The sequence below is a fragment of the Phaenicophaeus curvirostris genome, chromosome 2 (genome assembly GCF_032191515.1).
Source record: "Phaenicophaeus curvirostris isolate KB17595 chromosome 2, BPBGC_Pcur_1.0, whole genome shotgun sequence".
NCBI lineage: Eukaryota > Metazoa > Chordata > Aves > Cuculiformes > Cuculidae > Phaenicophaeus > Phaenicophaeus curvirostris.
The window spans coordinates 23,647,595-23,669,873 of NC_091393.1; the positions used below are offsets into that span (position 1 = coordinate 23,647,595).

Genomic DNA, 22,279 nt, shown 5'->3' on the forward strand with positions numbered 1-22,279 from the left:
ACCAAACTTGTCAGACTGATACAGTATTCAGCATGGTATTTTCAGCCATTATTTTTTCTGCTAAATTGCCAGTGTTAAAAGAATAGTGTTTACTCATAAAGCATGTGTTTACTATGCAAACAATCCACAATACCAATATCATTAGCCCCAAAAGAGGGGTTGGTACCTCTCAGAAAAAAAGAGGATGATGAGAGGTGCTTAGGAAGGATGAACTGAAGAAATGGCCCTAAAAATATCACTGTAATTCAGGCAGAAGAAGCTGTATTTGGCAGCTTCTGGCATTAGTAGCTATATAAGTAACCTATGGTTTAAAGTTTGAATTGGGTAGCACTGCGTAGAATCATAAAATCATAGAATCATAGAATCACCAGGTTGGAAAAGACCCACTGGATCATTGAGTCCAACCATTCGTATCAAACACTAAACCACACCCCTCAGCACCTCGTCCACCCATGCCTTAAACACCTGTACTGTGTACTATTGTGTAGCAAGCTATATTATTTTCTTAAATTCAAATTCCGGTCCAATATGTCCTCATAATTTATTCCTTTTATTCAAATTTATTTCCTTGCAGATCCAGACTGTTTCTCATCCTTTCCCTGGGCATCTCAGAGACATTTCACCATTTTCTTTATTAACTCCTTCCCTCAATCAGGTCATAAAATGCTGTTTTAGGTCATCTTTTTTCTGCCTTTTCTCTCACCTAGGTCCTTACAACCTCAAGCATCTTAATGGACTTTTGCCGGAATCATTCATTTAAATTTGTCAATGCTCTTTCTTTTTAATTTTTATTTTTGCAAATTCCTTTTTATTATTGTTTAGAAGTATTATTCCTTTCAACTAGTCTGTATAAAATTAGGCAAGAGGCCAGGACAACTTCCTTTAGAATCAATGAAAGAAAAATTATTCATCCTGTCTGAAGAAATATCTGTCTTATTTTACAATCTGCACTTCTTTTTCTCAACCCCTCCATGATATCTAATAATTTAAAACATTATGTCTGAATTTTATAAACTATTCTAATCCACCATCTTTTTCTAATTTGTTTCACCATCATGTTCCTGCTATTTTGTTCAGCTATTTATAAAAAATTCTGATAGGACTAGTCAAAAAACCTGTTCTTGAACACACTGTAAGTGGTTTCCCTCCTTTCTGACACTTTCTTTTCACGTAGTCAAATTGTTAGGGAATTTTTATCAATTGACTTTCAAATTTTGTCCATGTATTATCTGCTGTGGATCTTTAAATTCTTTACCTATCAATCATCACACAGATAATGTAAATCTAAGATGCTGTGGTTTGCAAAATTATATGTTCCGTCTTAACTGAATTTTCTCCTAGACTAAAGATACGGCTAGAATTAGTCTTGACTCTTCCACTGAATGGTCTTTTTCAATAGAAAAGGTACTATTTTATCAACATTTTATAAGCTTGTATGTAATTTAGTAAAAGTAGAGAAGGAAACGACTCACAAATTCAAGATTATTTTCCTTAAAAAAAACCAAAAACAACTCACTATTTCAGCTGCTACCACTTGCACCAGAACTGAGAATTTTTTTCAGGAATTACCTCCTGAGATGTAGGAGAGATAAAGCTGACCATTTTTTATTCATTACTCCTTGAAGTCTCAAAACCCCCAGTCACAGGAATGAGTTTACATCCCAGAAATTCTAATTATTATCAGGAAGTAAAAAAATGTATTTTTTTAAGAAACATGAGTGTTTTCATAGAACAGAAAAGAAATATTCCAAAATACATGTATCCAGAAAAGGAATCACAGCCTCTGCCTCTTATCAGAGTCATAAAGCAGAAACCAAATATAAAATGCAGACATAAAGATCATATGAAATTTGCTTTAGATGTACTAAGTAGCATAAAAGTTCCATGAGAACCTATATTCTCATGACAGTTGTTCCTGCTTTTAATTCAGTATTTGTTAAAAAAAAAAAAGAATCATAGAATAACTAACTGGCTTGGGTTTGAAGGGACCTTAAAGAACATCTAATTCTGACTCCCCTGCCATGGGCAGGGACACCTTCCACTGAATCAGGTTGCTCAAAGCCTCATTTAACCTGACACACAAAACACAACAAAACCACTTACAGAATAAGTACTGATATGGGAGGAAAAGTGGCTTATTTTCATAGGCGTGGTTTCATCATTAAATGATACATCTGAGATCAAGTAACACAGATACTATAAAGGTTTTAATATTATCAAACATATGGAAATTAAAAGATGAAAGGGCTCTCATTCTGTAGTATTGAATGACACTGTTCCATCAACAAATCAATACAAGGTAGGTTTTGTGTTTGACCAACAGGTAACAATAAAACTGCTACAGATCTGTAGCAGATAAGGCTGGTACAACTTCATTATGTTATTTATTCCATCTACCTCTTTCATACCATGATCAAATGCAGGTTTGTAAGGAAAAGAGGTTGAATATTGACAGATTGAAAGCACTAGAATCTGCTAGCAAGGAATTGTAATACATGCCACCCTCCCACTCCTCACTACATTAAAATAATTGGTAGCTAACTGAAGAGAAGAAGAGGAGAGACAGAAGGGAAATGAAACCTTTTGATGGTAGTACAGAATTATGGGAATTACAAAGTGGTTGGCATGAAAAAACAAAATCCACATCAAAGAAGTTTGTGGTATTTCTATATTTTATTATTTTTTAGAGAATGAATAAATACCATTAAGAAGCATAAATCTAAAATAAAAATAGAAAGGAAACTTGAAAAGTATGATGACAGAGAACAAATAGCTCTTGTTTTTCTTTGCATTCCTTTTTATTCTTCCTAGTGATATTTTCCTTTTTTTTTCCATTTTTAGGGTGATACTTCACTAAGTAAACCCTCCTTTCCTCTTTTGCTTTCTCTTGCCTTTTGAATTTGCATTTGGAGCTTCAGAACTCATTTTTTTTATTTGTTTGGAACAGGGACTCTGTATTCACATTGATAATTCACCTCTAAGGAAACTTCATTTCTCTAAACCATGTTGGCTTTGTTAAGAGTAAGGGAAAGAAAGGCAACATTCTTAGTTGGTTTATATTCCATCTTCTTGGCTGGTCTTCACCTTTTTATTCTAATTCACTTGCAGAGAGAATTGTCATTAATCTTACACAGTTTTCTCCATTACCTTTCTCATCCCTATCTCATGTCTCAGTCCAGGCAGGTTGTTTTGTGTGGGGTAATTCCAAAAGGCAAACTTTAGTCATGGAGGTTAATCTATCTGTCAAGATTCAATGTAGGAGCTGGATGCTGGAGAATGGTATATTCCTTCATTTGTCGCATGCAGCTTAATAGAACATAGAACCTAAAATAAAAATACAAAAAAGATTCCATCAAAAATGGATTCTTTTTATTCAGTTTAGTATTCATTAGTCTTTACCAACATCCCCTATAACTTCTTCCCTGAGAATTGATGAGAGAGTCAGGTTGGCCAAATTCTCTTAATGTTAACTAAGGCTGAGTAGATTTGCGTTAGATAGTGTTAACTAAGGCTACCTTTTTTTCTTCATAAAACTTTATGTTCCTTCTCATGGCTTTTTTCTTCCTCATCTCTTCTGAACAATCAGTCTTCACTCACCTCTTCTGCTTTACTTTCTCACTTGCATAGACAGCTCCCTTGAAGCCCATTATTATTTTGCTCTCAGTGATTTCCTTGCTTTTTGTATTTGTTCTGTCACGGATCTAAAAAGCATTTACTGCTTCTTAACTGTTTCATACTTCTCTTACTCATTTCCCTACCACCGACTGCTTGGAGAGATGGGTAATCCAATACTAGCACCTCGTCAGGGGAATAGGCGCAGTCAACACGGGTTCACAAAAGGCAGGTCTTGCCAAACTAACCTGATCGCCTTCTGTGATAAAGTGACTCGTCTACTGGACGAGGGAAAGGCTGTGGATGTATCTTCCTGGACTTCAGTAAAGCCTTTGACACAGTTTCTCACAGCATTCTGCTTGAGAAACTGTCAGCCTCTGGCCTGGACAGGCGCACACTCTCCTGGGTGGAAAACTGGTTGGATGGAGGGCCCAGAGAGTGGTGGGAAATGGTGTGAAATCCAGCTGGAGGCCAGTGACAAGTGGGGTTCCCCAGGGCTCAGTGCTGGGTCCAGCCCTGTTCAATGTCTTCATCAATGACCTGGATGAAAGCATCGAGTGCACCCTTAGCAAGTTTGTGGATGACACTAAGCTGGGTGGAAGTGTCGATCTGCTGGAGGGTCGGGAGGCTCTGCAAAGGGATCTGAACAGGCTGGACCGCTGGGCAGAGTCCAATGGCATGAGGTTTAACAAGGCCAAATGCCGGGTCCTGCACTTGGGGCACAACAACCCTGTGCAGCTACAGACTAGGAGAAGTCTGTCTAGAAAGCTGCCTGGAGGAGAGGGACCTGGGGGTGTTGGTTGACAGCAACTGAACATGAGCCAGCAGTGGCCCAGGTGGCCAAGAAGGCCAATGGCATCTTAGCTTGGATCAGAAACGGCGTGACCAGCAGGTCCAGGGAGGTTATCCTCCCTCTGGACTCGGCACTGGTGAGACCGCTCCTTGAATCCTGTGTTCAGTTCTGGGCCCCTCACCACAAGAAGGATGTTGAGGCTCTGGAGCGAGTCCAGAGAAGAGCAACAAAGCTGGTGAAGGGGCTGGAGAACAGGCCTTATGAGGAACGTCTGAGAGAGCTGGGGTTGTTTAGCCTGGAGAAGAGGAGGCTGAGGGGTGACCTCATTGCTCTCTACAACTACCTGAAAGGAGGTTGTAGAGAGGAGGGTGCTGGCCTCTTCTCCCAAGTGACAGGGTACAGGACAAGAGGGAATGGCCTCAAGCTCCACCAGGGGAAGTTCAGGCTGGACATTAGGAAAAAAAATTTCACAGCAAGGGTCATTGGGCACTGGAACAGGCTGCCCAGGGAGGTGGTTGATTCACCTTCCCTGGAGGTGTTTAAGGCACGGGTGGACGAGGTGCTGAGGGGCATGGTTTAGTGTTTGATAGGAATGGTTGGACTCGATGATCCGGTGTGTCTCTTCCAACCTGGTGATTCTATGATTCTATGATTCTAAGCACTGCTGTAGCCCATGGAATTGCTGTTTGACAGGAGTTTTGTTCTTAAAACCTTTCTCTGGCCACAAAGGTCATCAGATACTTAAGAAGCTATTTCAGTAAAGCTATCTTATTTCATATTGAAATAACAACAATGTGAACAAACCAGTACTTTAATGATAAAAAGTTGACCTTTGCTAATCGTTCTACATAAATATGAACAAGTGACAATAAAAATATGCCCAAATACAAAAGGAATTCTAAGCAATGACTTTAACTGAAACTCCTATTAAAATTAATGAGAAAAATTTACAATAAGAGTTGGGTTCTGAGTGGATTAACAGGGAAAATAAAACTAAGGATTTCTCCTGCAATAGCAATTCATTCAGTATTGACTTCCTCCCTATCAAACAATGTTATGACTGCCCCCTACTTCTCTTCTTGTAGGTATTTATGTGCTGCCTGTTGGCTGCCTGTAGAAATGGATGTCAGAACCAGGCAGACCACCTCAGTGTGCTGGTGGTATTAAACACTGTGTTAAAGGTAAACAAAACTAAAACTATTACCTATGTTGAGATATTCAAGATCCTGCCCCATTTGGACACATGTGGGCAACCAAGGGCAGCTTCAGGCAGCCTCACAAGACCATCTGAGGCTGTAAGTGAGATGCAATAGTGTAACACTCAATGCAAAGCAACACCACATTCCTGCAGAGATCTTAAATATTTAATGGCAGAATTTGCCTAATGGTCACCTTGCTTCTGGTAACTGGTCAACACCCATTGCTTTGGGCTAATACATAACTATTACAATACAATTTTAAGAGAAAATTTACTAAAATTAAAAGCATGAGCAAAATAACTGTGTGCATCCTTTCTTTAGAAGAAGCACTTTGAACGAGAACATTTTAAACTAGAAAAATATGACTCACCTACACACAGTTGTTAGGGCAAGTCATCCATAAGAAACAATTTGTTCCAAACTAAAAAATGGTGTTACTATCGGTGATCTCAATGATGATCATAAGCCCTGAAATGATGTATTATATATGTAAGGATTAAAGGACAGGAGAACAATATAAGATTTTCTGATAGGAGGAGCTCAAGCATCAAATTATGCATCCTAGGGCAAACCTCTGCCAAGGTGATTTAAAATATAAGCACAGAAAATGCTCAGAAAGAAAGATGAAACATTTCTCAATTAAAACATATTTCTAATCTTACTTTTGGGATGTCATATTTCAGGCTGAAGCTACCAAAATTTGTTCAGTATTAAACTTAACAGGAGATTGTTCCACTTCATTTCTTCTGAACTTGTTGAAAATCTACTGATCAGAGGACACATTGATAAGGGGGCACCTTAAAGAAAGCAGTTTGAGGGTAATTGTTAGAATCTGTATGTGTGCTAACAATTTGAGGTAGATCACCATGAGAATTTAGTATGACAAACTACTCCATATACGGCAACAGGATTTGTATGAGGCAAGGATATTCTGAAGAATAATGAGAAGCTGACATCTCAACATAAAGATTTTTGCTCTAAAAGTTAAAGAAAAAAATGTGGTTATAAAAGACAATGTACCCTGAGATTCATTAATTGCTATACCAAAAAAATAAAATGGCTAGTGAATGTTAATGTGGCAAAATCACAATATTGCATATGTGGTAGGTAAATATTGTTATCACAGGAAACACTGTCAGCAAAGATACAAAATTAAGGGCTTCAGCATATACTAACACTCAATACCAATTTTCATAGTCACATACTAAATATGCAGCTTTCTGAAGTGTTCTGAGTCTTTGCCACCGTATACAGCAGTGAGGGGTGACTTTGTTGCTTTCTACAACTACCTGAAAGGAGGTTGTAGAGAGGTGGGTGCTGGGCTGTTCTCCCAAGTGACAGGGGACAGGGCAAGGGACAGTGGCCTCAAGATACATCAGGAGAGGTTCAGACTACATATCAGAAAGAAATTTTCACAGAAAGTGTCATTGGGCACTGGAACAGGCTGCCCAGGGAGGCGATTGTCACCATCCCTGGAGGTGTTTAAAGGACGGGTGGATGACGTGCTTAGGAACACGGTTTAGTGGCTGATAGGAATGGTTGGACTCGATAATCCAGAAGGTCTTTTCCAACCAGGTGATTTTATGACTTTGTGATTCTATACAGTCCTTATTACAGGGTAAGAAAGAAACTGTACGACTGTTTTGCCTGTTAGTCCCACCTGTCTACAATGCAAATGGATCCACTGGTGAAAATCCGCGTCTATGTATTTTGATTGCATATATCAGATATTCTTGTATATGTGCTGTGCCTCAAGTTTCCTTTTGCATCCTACTCCCGCTGTACATAAGAATAATACTTAACTTGAAGCACTGAACTACACAGACAGCCTGCCTTCCAGAAGGTTTTGAATATTGCAGAATACATACAATGGAGATGACAAGTGATATAATGAAGGAAAATATGTATATATGGTACTTAATACAGTACAGTGCGGAGTTAGCCAAAAGCGCTCATGTAATTATAAACCATTTATAGAATTGGCCATTATTTTAATATTAATAGCAGTAGCCACTTCTTGTGACTATTTTTTTAACTGTATTTAACTATTTTCAACTATATTTAACTATTTTTGTAACTATATTTATTGCCATTTGAAACTATAAAAACTAGTCATTTACAATGCTTTTAAAAAAGTTAAATGTAGATAGAATTAACTTTATGACCCACTGAACTGCGCACTAGATTTCTTTCTTACAAAGGACAAACAAGCCAGGCAGCTATTTTACAGGAGATATTCAAGTACTAGGTGATATAAACTGTACTGAGCTGAGTATGATGGGTAGGAATAATAGACTTCAAAAGTTTGCGTAGAAAAAAGAATGTCATAGCTCTTGGGAGTAAAACATATGAGAAGAAAGTCAATATAGTGAGCTTTGTGCAGATAGTCTAAAACTGTCAAAGCCTGACCTCTTTAAAATAGAGTTGTCAGAACAATTATCTTCAGGAAAGGAAAAAAAAAAAAAGCAAAGTCATAATGAGGTGACAGTGAAGGAAAATTCTTTCCTCAGTTCTGAAATAGGATACACTATTCTATAAAGTGAAAAGAGGCCTAAGGATATATATATAAAGGATATGTGTTACATATAATAACACTCAGAGAAGGTTCTTTAAGCTGAAAATATAGGTAGTTTGGAAACACATAGGAGGTAAAGGAAAGGTCTCATTCATTTGCTTCAAAACCTTTTGGTTTTGGAAATACTTGATCAGTTGTTTTTCCTTAAGTGCAGATGTTTTTGTCTTACAGCTCTAACAAATGCTTCCAGTCAAATTTCAAACAATCTGGAGATACCCTACATTTCATCTGCCAAAATGAATTGCTTAAAATGAGACACTAGCAAATTATTTTAATTTTCTTTTGATTTGAAGTACTTAAATACACACATCCCATTCCCCTTACTCTGGATTTCTCTACAATTTGCAATGCATTTCAATTCAAAAGAATGTTTTTGGTTTGCAATTTTATCTTTATTTTGCAACTGGGAAACTAAGACATGGAATCGTTAAGGTAACTCACTCCTAATATTTTGTATTTGGTTGATTTACTGAGAACATAAATTGAAGTATACAAAATTAAGCTCAAATCTTGCAAAGCCATATAAAAGTCAGCTTTAAAGATTGACTTACAAAATGAGAAGTGTATAAAAAAGGTGGGGGTTTTTTTTGCTCTTAGGTTGTTTTTCAATTTTGTGTCATTTTTTCTTTCTCTTTTTTTTTTAAAAAAAAGAATCTGTTCAGCAACATGTGGAAAAAATGCCACTTTGGCAAGAGTGGTTGAGGAAGAGTGACTAGAAAACACTGAAATAGAATATTTTACCCTTTAGAAACATGTAAATCTTTAACTAGCTGACCTATTTTATCCCTTTAATCCAAAAGGGAATATCTCTCAATAAAAACTTCGGAGAATGGTCAGATCCCTGGTCACTAATGGGAATGACTGCAATCATTACTATTTTAGTATCTATTTGGAACTGAGCAGTATAAAAATCCAGACAGTCTGACCTGCACAAAACTGATAATGGAAATCCATATAGCCATGTAAACATTTAAAATTTTACTGCAAATCATAGGCCATGTTTGAAGACTCATGCATTCCCAGAATAAAGTTCTGGGAACAAATCTTTAATGTTTCTTATAATAGAAACATTGAGCAGTGTATAAACTGTTTGTTAAATACACTCACGTTTGGACAGTATAATGTATTTTTAGATATTTCTATATTGCTGCAAAGGACAAACATGGTGTTTATACTAAAATATAATCAATTCAAATATTTGCTAGCATATTCTCTTTTGCCTCGAGGCCTTTGCTTAAAGTGGGGCCACCAAAAAGGCTAGAGTAGGTTTTGTTCAGCTGGCAATACTACTGTAATCCAATTTGTAAAAATGTTAAAAGAAAGATTCAGAAACTGATTTATTTCCCCCCTCAGGGGGTTTTGGTGTGTTGCAGGGTTTCTAAGCCACTTGTTATCATTCCATTTCCATTTACAGTGGCTTCGTTTCACTGGTTTTTGTGGAGGTGCTCTGCTACTGTAATAAAAGGTGAAACTGTAAAACCTAGAGAGCTAGAATGGGGGTGATTTTTCAGTTATTAGTGGCTGGCCTGTGAAGAAAAAAAGGCTTCTCTTCACAGGCTTTTTCCTCTCTAAATTCCATTTAGTAGAGGCATAAAATACCATTTGTGTTCATATGATAGGGTTTTGAGGTTTGGGGTGGTTTGTTTTCTTTTTCTTTCTTTTCAGATGAGGAGTTCCGTACATTTTTCATTTCCAAACAACTCACAGTTGGGAGTATGAATATCATCTACATCATTACAGATGATTTATATCAGATTCATAAAACAAAGTTTCAAACAAAAATTCATCCTCATTTATTCTGAATTTGAATCGACTGTTCATTGCTGTAATGGTGTTCCCAATCTGACTTAGATTTCTTTCTAAATCCTTATGATGTGGGAAACGCAAGCTTCACAAGTGAAGTTATGCAAAATAACAGATCATGATATACAGCATCATGGATTAATGGAACGTACCTACCAAGAAGATGATTGAACATGATGTGACATTCATATGGGAGAGTAAACAAACAAAACTCATGTAATGAAGCTTAAACTGACTAATGCAAAAGTTTTCTAAGATTATTTAACAGTTTGACATGTTACATGTGGCAAAATCACCAAGACATCTTAACTTTTCTGACTCAATTCCTAATAATTTTCTTTTTAATTTAAAACTGTTAAATCACACCTATATCACTAACAATGGTCTTATGAATATAATTTTTATTATTAACTTCATCATCTTATTATTAGTGAGCCAACAGATATAGGGATATAGGTAACAAGCCTGAGGAAATAATTCAGTCTATGAAATGTGTTTACACAATTTTCTAAAAATAGTATTTCTTTAAAATGTAATTATTAATTAATTGAATGAAATCACATTTTAATTTACATCTGTGTAATTTTACTTGTACTTGGCCCATCTGGATTCATACCAGTACAACCGAGACGTGCCTTTGGTCTCAGTATCTGTGTGCTGTTAGAAGGCAGAAATCTAGTCTCCTCATAAATTTTAACTCTGAATATATGATCTTACTTGAGGTTTCAGGTTTGCTGTTTTTTTCTTAAACACAGCAAGTCTTTAGCTTTATATTAACTGATACAATTTATTTCTTTTAAAGGCAAAACACTGTTTTTATCCCCCTGACATTAATGGTTTTCGATACTACTTTATTGTTTTTGCACTCTTTACAGAATTAGTTTTTGTCCAGTTTAATCAAATATTAGCTGATATTATCTTTCTATGTCATTCAGCACAGAGGCATATGAAACCATTTCTGCAGCTGCATTTTGTGTACCATAGGTAGAAATTGCTAGAAAATACATGACAATGATAAAGGCTGCCAGGAAAAGAAGGGACCTCTGCGTAGCCCTAGCGTGGTGGCGTGGCCTGCTGCTTCATTTAGGTGGCATCCACCAGCCTTAGCGAATGCCACGCTTTTCAAACATAAACTGGATTTTTCTTCTGTAGCTTGTGCTACGTTGGAGCCTGGGACTGTGGGGAAGTGCTGTGATTTCCCCTTACACAATCTCTTTTCTTCTCAGCACAAGTAGCAAACCTAACTTGGCCCACCCGCTGGCAGAAAGCTCTCTGGAAGCTGCCTTCTGTCAGATCTGCTCTGTGGTCCCACCACGCTGAAGCTGACGGAGCCTGCTGGCTGACCAGATCCACCAAGCCTTTGCCAGCAGCTGCTTCCCCTTGGGAAGCCCTCAGCCCCTCTGCTTTCCTTGGACCTGCTTCTGCATCAGTCCCCTTCACACCTGCATATTGGTTTAGTGTTGGCCAACTCATCTCAGATTCTCCTGCTCCTTTACTGATGCTCCTGCTTCCCAGCATCAGGGTTTCCTGCAGCAGATGTGAGCCACTGCGGCTTTTTGGTGGCAGCTCGAGAAACTAGCTGCTTTTTTTCTGAAGGCTAAATATGTCAAAATCCTTAAACTCGCAGCTCCTTTCTGCTTAGTGAGAACACGGTGAGTTTTATTTACAAGGGGCTTTCTGGGCTTCATTGAGGGAACTGTTTGCTTTGATTGCTTCCATACTTCCCTTACTAGCAAAATATTAATTTTATAATTCCTGCAATTAATTCCTATTTCAGCTAAAGTCATGGGAAACAACAGAAAGTTTTCACATGACTAAACTGTGGAAAAAGCATACATGTAGTTAGCTGTGTGAAAGGGTTGAATTAAAAATGTATTTCTTGCCTATTCAGAACTGATCATAAATTTGAGATTATAAATCTCAAGTTGCAGAAGAAAAAGCACCCACATAAGGGATGAGCCTTTCGCATAGAGCCAGCACTAGTGCCCCTTGTGCGAGGTGCACACCTCAGCTGCCTCTACTTAGCAGGATGGAGGAGCACCTGTGGTTAATTAATCAAACGAGGCACCAGGAAGCAGGTAAGGGGTTTGCAGGAGCTTCCTGGGGTGTTGGAGAGCCAGCAGGTGGAAAAAATCTTGTGATCATCTAAGGAGTGGCCTTTGAAGCTAGTTTCTTAAGGGGAAGAGTAGTGGCCAACTGGGAGAGCAGTCCTGGGATGTTGTTGTGGTCTTCTGGTGTGAGAGAACCTGAAGATGGAGGAGTCTGAACCTGGAGAAAACAGCACTGAGGAAGACTTGGCACTGGTGGAGTAAGAAACGTGAGAGTAAAGGGATTTTAATTCATGTTTGGTGGTTTGTTTGTTTTTTCCTTAGGAAAGCAAGCTTAATAACATCAATATGAGGAGGTGTTGCTGTGCTGTGTTCTTTATGCAGGGAGAGGTGGGGAAGCAAAAGGTAATTTCTCTGTGGGGGACTGGATGCTCTCTCTGAGCTTGGGCTCTGCCCATTGCAGTCTTTCTTGCATGTTTTTTAAGGGAGGAGTCAGTGCTATTTCAAGCTTGAAACACCCCACCAAATTAGTGCCTCTGAATGAGAAAAACTTGACCCCAAACAACTTGTTCTGTATGGTTTCTCTTTTTCTGGGACTTAAAGAAAATAGTCCAGGCTGGGAGTAATGGGATTATATATATATATATATGTATTTAGTCTATTTCCTATGATAGAAAGTCAGTTATGAATTATAGATGTTATTCTAATCTTATAGTAGCTCCTCATTTATGTATGAGATGGTATGCGAGTCAGGTTTAAAATCTTCACTTTCTCTTGGCAACAGAATAGATGTAAATTATTAAGACAATCCTCCTGTTGTTCCACACTTTAGCAGGTAATAGCCTTGTTTGCTGGAAGGGATACACAGGTGTCCTGGCTTTATGTACCTTTAGGTGCCTTAACCTGTGGGTAACTCTTCTGATTGCTGGTAGCAAGTATAGACCAGAGTTGGCCCCCAGGGATGGCATCTTATAATTATGAACAAAATGGGGGAGTTCACTGTATAATTTTTAACAGTGTGTTCTTCTGGCTCCTGCAGGTTTATAGTGCAGTAGGTAAGCCTGTAAGAGCATGGCCCACAGCAGCTGCTGTGGCCAGCTTTCTTAGTGGTTTAGTTTGAAATTTTTTTAGCTCTTTTGGTACTTCTGGTATTTGCAAGAGTGAGGCTTGATTCAGAGCAGCAGGTTATGGCAGTGGACAGGGGATATGAAAATTCTGCCAGATTTGGGAAATAATACTACGGAAGACAGTTTACATTTGTTTCTTTGTGGTTATACCTTCTTGGTTAATATTGTGTGCATAGGAATAGAATAGTTATATAATAGGCTATATTCTTATTTTGGTGTGTGAAGTTTCACCATAAGACTTATTTCTTCTTATCCTTAAAAAGTATCTCTTGAATATGTGAGATGTAAATCTGTCTCTGAAATAAGTATTATTGGGAGGGTGGGGGCGGTGAAAATCATCATAGGCTAGAAATCAATCCTATGGAAATACTTGTGTCTTGAGGCTTCCTTTATATGTATTTTTTTTATTATAAAGCATGAATAAGTACTTCTCTGTTTTGAACTAATATTTATCCATAAGAGAAACTTTGAACTAAATATTGCATTGCTTTTGTTGAGTTTTTTTTTAAAAAAAGAGAAGCTTTATTTTTTAAATAATTGATCTTTCGAAAAACTTATATTACACTCTTTTGCCCATCTGTACTTTTATCTACTTACTATCAACTTTCAGCTCTTAATTCAGTGCAGAACCGCTCTGCATGGAAAGGACTTTTTCGTACATGACTGAAGCACTGTATGTGTTTATACACAGCTAAAACTGCTTTGTTCTCAGCTGTATTGTTTTCAGTAATTTCAGTTGGCTAGTACCACCTGTTTGGAAAGTTAGTATAACTGTTTCCTCATTTAGAGATGAAGAAAATTTTTGCTAGATCAGGTTGCTCAAAGGCTCATTCAACTTGTTCTTGAACACCTCCAGGGATGGGGCATCCACGACTTCTCTGAACAACCTGTGCCAGTGCCTCACCACCCTCACATTAAAGAAATTCTTCCTAATATATAAATCTCCCCTCTTTCAGCTTAAAATTTTTCACTTGTTGTCCTACCACTGTACTCCCTGATAGAGATCCTCATTTCCTGTGGGTCCCCTTGGAGTACTGGAATGCTTATGTAATGTCTCCTTTGGAGCCTTCTCTAGGTTAAAGCAGCTCAACTCTCAGCCTGTCCTCATATAGGAGGTTCTTCAACCCTGTGACCATCTTTGTGGCCTTCCTCTGGACTCGCCCCAACAGATCCATGTCCTTCCTATGCTGAGGGCTCCAGAACAGAATGCAGGTCTCCGAGTGGGGTCTCATGAGAGCACAGTAGAGAAGCAGAACCACCTTACTCAACCTGACAGTCACAGTTTTTTTTGTTGCAGCCCAGGATACTGTTGTCTTTCTGGGCTGCAAGCACGCATTGACAGCTCATGTTGAGCTTCTCATCCACCAAAAATCACTTATTACTGAGATAATGTTATTAAATATTTGACTTTTTAATACCTATAACTGAGGTACACTTGAACATATGACGCTTTTGTAGTATTCTCTGTTCATATCGTAAAAGCTATTGTGCTCCAGGATGGCCTCTGAGGAGACTCAACCCCCTCCCTGGGCAGCCTCTTCTAGTGCCCAATGGCCCTTCCTGTGAAAAATTTTTTCCTAATGTTCAGCTGAAACCTCCCCTGGTGGAGTTTGAGGCCATTCCCTCTTGTCCTGTCCCCTGTCACTTGGGAGAAGAGGCCACCACCCTCCTCTCTACAACCTCCTTTCAGGTAGTTGTAGAGAGCAATGAGGTCTCCCCTCAGCCTCCTCTTCTCCAGGCTAAACAACCCCAGCTCTCTCAGCCGCTCCTCATAAGGCCTGTCCTCCAGCCCTTTCACCAGCTTTGTTGCTCTTCTCTGGACTCATTCCAGAGCCTCAACATCCTTCTTGTGGTGAGGGGCCCAGAACTGAACACAGGATTTGAGGAGCGGTCTCACCAGTGCCGAGTCCAGAGGGAGAAGAACCTTCCTGGACCTGCTGGTCATGCCATTTCTGATCCAAGCCAAGATGCCATTGGCCACTGCTGGCTCATGTTCAGTCGCTGTCAACCAACACCCGCAAGTCCTTCTCCTCCAGGCAGCTTTCTAGACAGACTTCTCCTAGTCTGTAGCACTGCACAGGGTTGTTGTGCCCCAAGTGCAGGACCCGGCACTTGGCCTTGTTAAACCTCATGCCATTGGTCTCAGCCCAGCGGTCCAGCCTGTTCAGATCCCTTTGCAGAGCCTCCCCACCCTCCAGCAGATCCGCAAGAAGAATAAGGGAAAGTAGGTACCCAGACACCACAGGAGAGATTCCCCTTCAGCCTATGGAGGAGATCACTGTGCAGCAAGTGGATGTTTCCCAAGGAATCCACAGCCTAGGTGGAGTCCATGCCACAGCAGGATAGAAGCGTCAGGAGGAAGGAACAGCAGAGAAGGGGGTGTTATGGACTGACTGCAGCCCCCATTCCTCTGCAGCACCAGAGAGGAGAAGTAGAGGAGTTGAGAATGAAGCCTGTATTGAGCCTGTAAAGGAGGAGAGCTGGGGAGAAGTTTGATTTAATTTGTCTGTTTGTCACTATCCAAATGTACTTTAATTGGCAAGAAATTAAACAAATTTTCCCCAAGTTGAATCTGGTTTGCCCATGATGAATACCAGTAAGTGATCTGCCTGTGTTTATCTTGTCCCAGGAACATATCTCTTATTTCCTCTGACTGTCCTGTTGAAGAAGTTCAATGAGAAAGTGGCTAGGTAGGGACCTGGCAGCCAGCTAAGGTCAACCCACCACAAAGACATTAATAAATAAGATACTAAAATAAAGAGTAAGTGCTATGAATCCATAGAGTTAATTCTGGTTCCTTTTACTTCAGGTCCCTAATAAATAGTGCATGCATGTTGTTGACTATTGGTGATGTTAGAGGCCTAAAATGCAGAAGGGGTTAGCCTGTGTTTTATTGACAGTATAGCTCAAGGATAATTTCTAATTAAGCTGAATATGAGGCATGACCTTTTGAACATTTTTAATGTGTTATACTTAGGATTCAGCTTCTGTGATGCAATGAAGTATTTCTGGAGAACTACAATGGGTAGCCTAAAGCTTTAGTCCTTAAGGGTATGCTTTGGCTTTCTTGCTTTCTGATCTGTGGTTGATCAGCACAACCTTTGAGGTAGCACCTGCCAATAATTTTGTGTTTTCATGTGGTATGGTGGGTTTGGTATGGAACCATCTTATGAATCTCCTCTACATCAAATGAAACTTTTAAGAATAGTATGTAAAATCTGAAAAGGTATGATGCTGATTGCAGACGGCTCTTTGGTGTTCCTAATGGCAGCTAATGACCTGTTCCTAATGGCAGCTAATGACCTGTGTCAGTTTAAGGTAAAATTGGAGAGATGTTAGGGGTTTTTTCCCTTTCATTGATTTTGAGGGAGAAAAAATATCTCTGATTTCATCACTTATCTATAGTTTGCCCAAAATTACTTCTGTGATAATTCATTATTACTTATACTTTGTTATTAATAACACTGATCCTTTGGGCTAATAGCTTTTGCAGGAGACCTCTGATAGGTAACTTCAGGAAAGAATGCTTTATTTTAGCTGAACAGATTGCAATTACTTATTCTGAGAATGTTTCTGGGAACAAATTGTACAGATATATGAGCAGAGGTTGCATCTACATCTATATAAAAAAATGTGTGTGTATATATTGGGCACAATTCTGAAAGGATCTAATGGAGCTGATTCTCCTTCTAACAACATTAATGTGTCTTCAGAGTTTTCATTGGCCTCATTTGAAAAAAAAAATTAGTCCTTATGGGTGGTGGGTACCCCCACCTCTAAGGATTTTTGGCACTTACAAACTTTCTTGGGAAATTTTAGACCCTGAAAAAAGGTCCTGTGAGATAATCTGAGTGTGATGCCACTTTATACTACAGGCAGCTGTAGGAATACATAAGGTAGCAACTAAAATGATGAAAATTATTCTATTTTTCCTTTGCAACTGTTGATTGGTTTTTAGCAGTTGTGCAATTGGTTCATATGCTTGTGAAGTGGTCTGATCATATAAGAATCTTCACGCTCTTTCTGACAGAGCTGTCTGGAAAGCTTTATTTATTACATTTGACGTTTCAACCATGAGGACAGTGAAAAAATCTTTATTAAAAAAAAAGTAATATAGTGACTCCACGGACAAGACTGATTAGTTGTAATTGGAGGGAAAAGAAGTGAAGCTGTTCTTATGTTAATGGTATCTTAAACACCTGCAAAGATTGGTTCAGCTTTAGCTGCATTTGAAGGTCTGTCAGCTTATATGTGAACAGCCGGGACTTGCTAAACTTTTATAAGTGTGCTTAACAGAAGATCCATCCCTAAGACACTTGTACAAAGAATCTAAAGCTTCTGAGGCTGGTCTGATGGTACTTCTGTAGTTCCTTAGGACAATTGGTGTTCTCATTTTTCTTACAACATCTGCTTGTGAAAGAGACTGTGCCCATGCCTTCCTTATGGTCATGGATTCATTGAATAACTGGCTAGGAGAGATTATGTTTACATGATTTTTACCTCCAACTGAATCTGGAACGGAGTCTGAAGGCAAAGCAGAGCATTCTTACATTTCCAGTATGTCTGAGGATGGAGGCACAAGATCCTTTCTGGGCAGCAGTTCCAATGTAACACCGTTGTCATGTTGTTTTTCCCTAATACCAAGTTGGAATTTCTCTGTTTCATAACTTACATGTAGCTTCTCATCCTTTCTGCACTTCCAATAAGATCCTGGTTTATTCTATACTGTTCCAGCTGGTAGTTAAGGACAGCAGTGAGTTTCAACCTTTAGTTGTTACCTTCTAGGTGCTCAGAAGTTCATTCCTATAGCCTCTTCTAAACCATTTACTGCACGCCCCTAACCATATTGCCAACCTTCCCAGAGGACTTGCTGCATTTTCTGTACCTAGAAGCCACAAAATCTGTCCTCACAAGTAGAGAGGGTAGAGAAATTCTGAGCAGAGCCAGCTGGACCACTTGTCATGCTACTGAAAAACAAAACAAAAATTACATGAATTTATAGACCTTATCACTAGAAATGGCTGAGTGTCAAGATCTATGAAATGACAATGGGGAGTGAATTGTGAGAGAGTGGTTTGGTTTATCTTTTTTCCCCTGAAACAGAGACTAAACTCAATTCTGGTGTGCCACGGTTTTTTTCTTTTAAGACAAGCCAAATATATCCCATCTGTAGTTAAAAAGTATTTTAGTGCCTGTGTTTTGTGCAGATTAATGCTACTAATGCTTAAGGAAGCAGCAATATTTTAAGCTTAAAGTATTGCCATATGCTCGGAATGAATCAGTTTAAGCTTATCAAATGACAGTTTTTATTAGCAGAGGGACTTCAAACGATTTCACTTTCTCAATGCATGTACACTTGTCTGTATAAACAGTTCCCTTTCTGGTTGCTGTAAAGCCCTACACTAATTGCTGAGATGCATTTCCAAAGTAAAGCAACATGTGGTGGGGTGTGATTTTTTTCTTCATGATGAAATAAATGTGCAAAACACATTATGATTCATGAGCTATAACTACATTGTGAAAATGTTGGGGGAGCTGTTGGGGAATGACTTGGTAGGTTAGCAGGGTTTTAATTCTGGAAATGTCTAAAGCATAACACTATAGATTTTCATCTGCTGTCTAGTGTTTGTTTGCACGCAATTTCATGGCATTTGATCTCACTGAATTTATTAGAATACTGAGAAAAGTTGCTTTTAGAAATATTTCAGGCAACAAAGGCACTGTAGAGCACACAGGTAGTCTGTTGAATGATTGCTGTATGAATTTCTTCTTTGAGGCTTTCCCATAATCTTTACTAAGATTACAAAACATTTCAAGTGGGCTTATTAATTCTTTGAAGTTCACCACATATTTGCCTTTTCCTGTGTCTGTAAAACCTTCAAGTGCACCAGTTTAAGGTTTACAACAATATATTTGTCTTCGTAAAATGTGAATTTCAACTTTGGTTAGCCTAAAGAAGAATCTTCTAGTATTTCAAGGAGGCGGTGGGGGGGTGGCACTACAGAAACTGTTTAATTTATTGAACAGAGAAATGATCCATATTATTGAAGTGATATTTAATGGAATGAAAGCAGAGAGGTCTAGAGATCATTAAAAGAGCCCAGGATGTCCAGTTATTGAGTCCCTGCTCAAATGAGTTCAACCAGATCTGTGCCAAGTGGAGCAAATGCGGATCAGGAATGAGGTAGCTAAAGCTGTATAGTTCCACAGTTAAAATATTTTTTTTCTACTTTTTATTAGGTTTTTGTCTGCTTTGGTAGATTTTTACTTTAAATTTTTATTTTTAGATTTGCAATGCAGTGTGAGATGTTCAGGCTAGCTGCTTCTGACTTCCAGTGTGTTTCAATCATATTTTCCTTCCTTCACCTACAATGCATGCTGGTTTTATATATTCAGCAAAAAAAAAAAAGATTGATAGCATTGCAATATTTCAGTATTTCATGGATACAGAAGAAACCCTAAACAACCCAACCCTTAAGCTAGCACTTCTTGAAGCCCTTTTTAAAGAAAGAAGAGACATGTAAGACAGAAAAAACATACCTTAAATTAATAATGAACTGTCATACAGTACACTTCAGGTGTAAGGCAGTAGTCATAACCGCTCTAATTTATTAAATAGAACAAAAGTCACATTTCCCTAAAAACTGTAATGTCTAGTGAAGGTGAGAGAACATACAGAAGTCTGAACATAAGATGTGGGAAGCCTCATGGTAATTCTGCAGTTTGAAGATGGGGGGGGGTGGGGGGGACCAACCTGGTTATTTCTTGAATTAAATTAAATGAGGTGGAAAGGAATAGGACTAATAGGTTGACAATTATGCAGAAGGTGAAGAGATAAGAAGAAACACCTAATTAACACGTGGGAGACAGTGCTGTTTAAAAAGAAAGCAAGAAATTGCAGAAAGCTTTCTGCTGACTTATGTTGCCTTGCCTATATGCTTTCATCTGTGTTTAAAACTCTCCTGGCTTTGGTCTCTGACTCATCCTACTCTATTTGTCTTCAAACAAATATTGGAAAGAGACAGGAAATAACCTGACCAATGTAATTCAGGCATGGAGTTTCTCTTATATCTTTTTATGTATCAAAGTAGTCTTAAACAAACCTAATCTTGCATAGTACTTCTAGTTCAGTGATACTGCTTTACTAGTATGTGGATTACAGTTATTTATCCTCTATGGTTCCAGACGGCACACAATGAACTGTAGCATGGGTTGTCTTAACCATGTGTGTGGTTGGTTTGGGGATTTTTGTGGGGTTTTTTCTTTGTTATTTTTGTTTTATTATTTTATGAACTGTTTTAATGTCTGAATCAGAAAAACAAAGTTGTTTTGAGGCGAAATTTGAACAAAAGGCAGCTTTCTGGTGTATGGATCATATACCCACATAGTTAACTTCTGTGTTTTGCAAGTAATGTATGCTGACAGTATAGTTTTGTGGTTTTGGGACAATAATGGTGTCCTATGTCTGACTTACACAAAATTACTCCAATTCTTTAGAAACCAACATCTCACTAGTTTCAGTCTGGTCTAACACAGTGTCTTTAAAGATGTAAGTGAAGGATATAAGCATTTTTTTCCTGTTTAATCCTCAAAATGAATTAAAATATTTATTTTTGGAAATTATCTTAAAATCAGCATTACAATGTAGTTATAGCTTATCCAAAATTCTGGTTTGTATGTAACAGTAAAGCATCTAACAAGACAGGGAATGTAAGATAAATTTTCTGAAGCTGTTAAATGACAGAGGTATGTTTTGTTTTCTGGTCAGTTAACATATATGACATCAAAAACAGAAAAGCAATGTTTTTTCTGAAGCAGTAGCTGGAGGACAGACAGGATAGTCCACATTATCTCAAGGAGTGATAGGTACCTTTGTGAGTCAAGACCCAAGTATCTACTTCTAGGAGTCCTAAATTTACTTGTCTCCATCTTGAAATGAATTGTACCCAAACCTTGTTTGTATTCAGTAGATACGATCAGGTCTCACTATCAGTTTTCTGTTGGAGAATGCAGACATGTGTTAAAATGAGAGGATTAAAATCTCAAGAACACGTTTGAAATTTTGCAGTAAATATCTAGAGACTGCATTGGTATAAAGAGCATAATATGTTCAGATATATGAATGTGATGCTCATTATAATGCTCTTCATACCTACTGATGTGCTTCACTTTAAAATAGATTTTCTTATAATTTGTGCCTTTTTATTGCACAGGTTATCTGGATTTCAGCTTCCATCATCTATTGTGAGCACAGGATCTATCCTTACCCTCTGTTTCACTACCGATTTTGCTGTTAGTGCTCAAGGCTTCAAAGCGATCTACGAAGGTAAGGACTCTCTTCCTATCAGGTTTTTAGTCTAGTTGAAAAATTTTTCATGTTGAAAAGTGATGTTTCGATTTTAATTGTTCGGGTTTTGAATAATCAGTGAATATTGCATGAGCTTTTTTTATAACATACTTAAATGTTACTATATCGTGTTGATGGACCTGATTTTAACGTTTAAACTAATGCTTTGATTTCTGCTGGAATTTTTAATTGAATTTGCCATGCTTCAAAGTCTGGATTCAAACATTTATATTTAAATTATTTTCTTATTATTTCCCAAATTATTTCTTTTGATGACTTTTTTTAAACAGTGTCGAACTTAAGGGGTGTAATGATGAAAATGAGGAGATTTGGATACTAACTGGTCTTGAAAATGTTTCACTAATCTTCTCCTTGTGGAAAATTAAAACAATGGGATCAAAGATGTGTATACATAAATTTAAAAATAAAGCCAAAAAACCTACGAAAGCGGTTGGAAACTGGTTCTGTGGAAGTTGTTAGACTGCAATGATGACTGTACAGTTCTAGCGAAAAATAAGACCAAACATTTCACGTCTTCTAGGGTCTATCAATAGTTAAGCTCATAAAGCTGGACTGATAGTATTTCCTTAATACTTTGAGTTGTACACGAGGTTTTGATATCTGCAGCCTTCGTTTGGGAGAGTTACCAAATACAGGGGAATTAAATCTGTTGCGTTGTTGGTTAATGAGTGTTTTAAGTGTAACTTCAGGGTTGCTTTCAAACTGAGTATGTGGTGATTTTTTTTTTACCTTTCTTTACTACTTTTTTATTGTG

The 22,279-nt window shown here is 38.1% G+C and overlaps 1 protein-coding gene across 1 annotated transcript in view; it reads left to right on the top strand.

Moving 5' to 3' along the window:
• CSMD1 (CUB and Sushi multiple domains 1) overlaps positions 1-22,279 on the top strand; it is a 1,116,699-nt gene that overhangs the window by 334,292 nt on the left and 760,128 nt on the right. Inside the window, exon 3 of the mRNA XM_069851527.1 lies at positions 21,371-21,483. Coding sequence (XP_069707628.1) covers positions 21,371-21,483 — 113 coding nt within the window. The remainder of the gene's footprint in view (positions 1-21,370; positions 21,484-22,279) is intronic.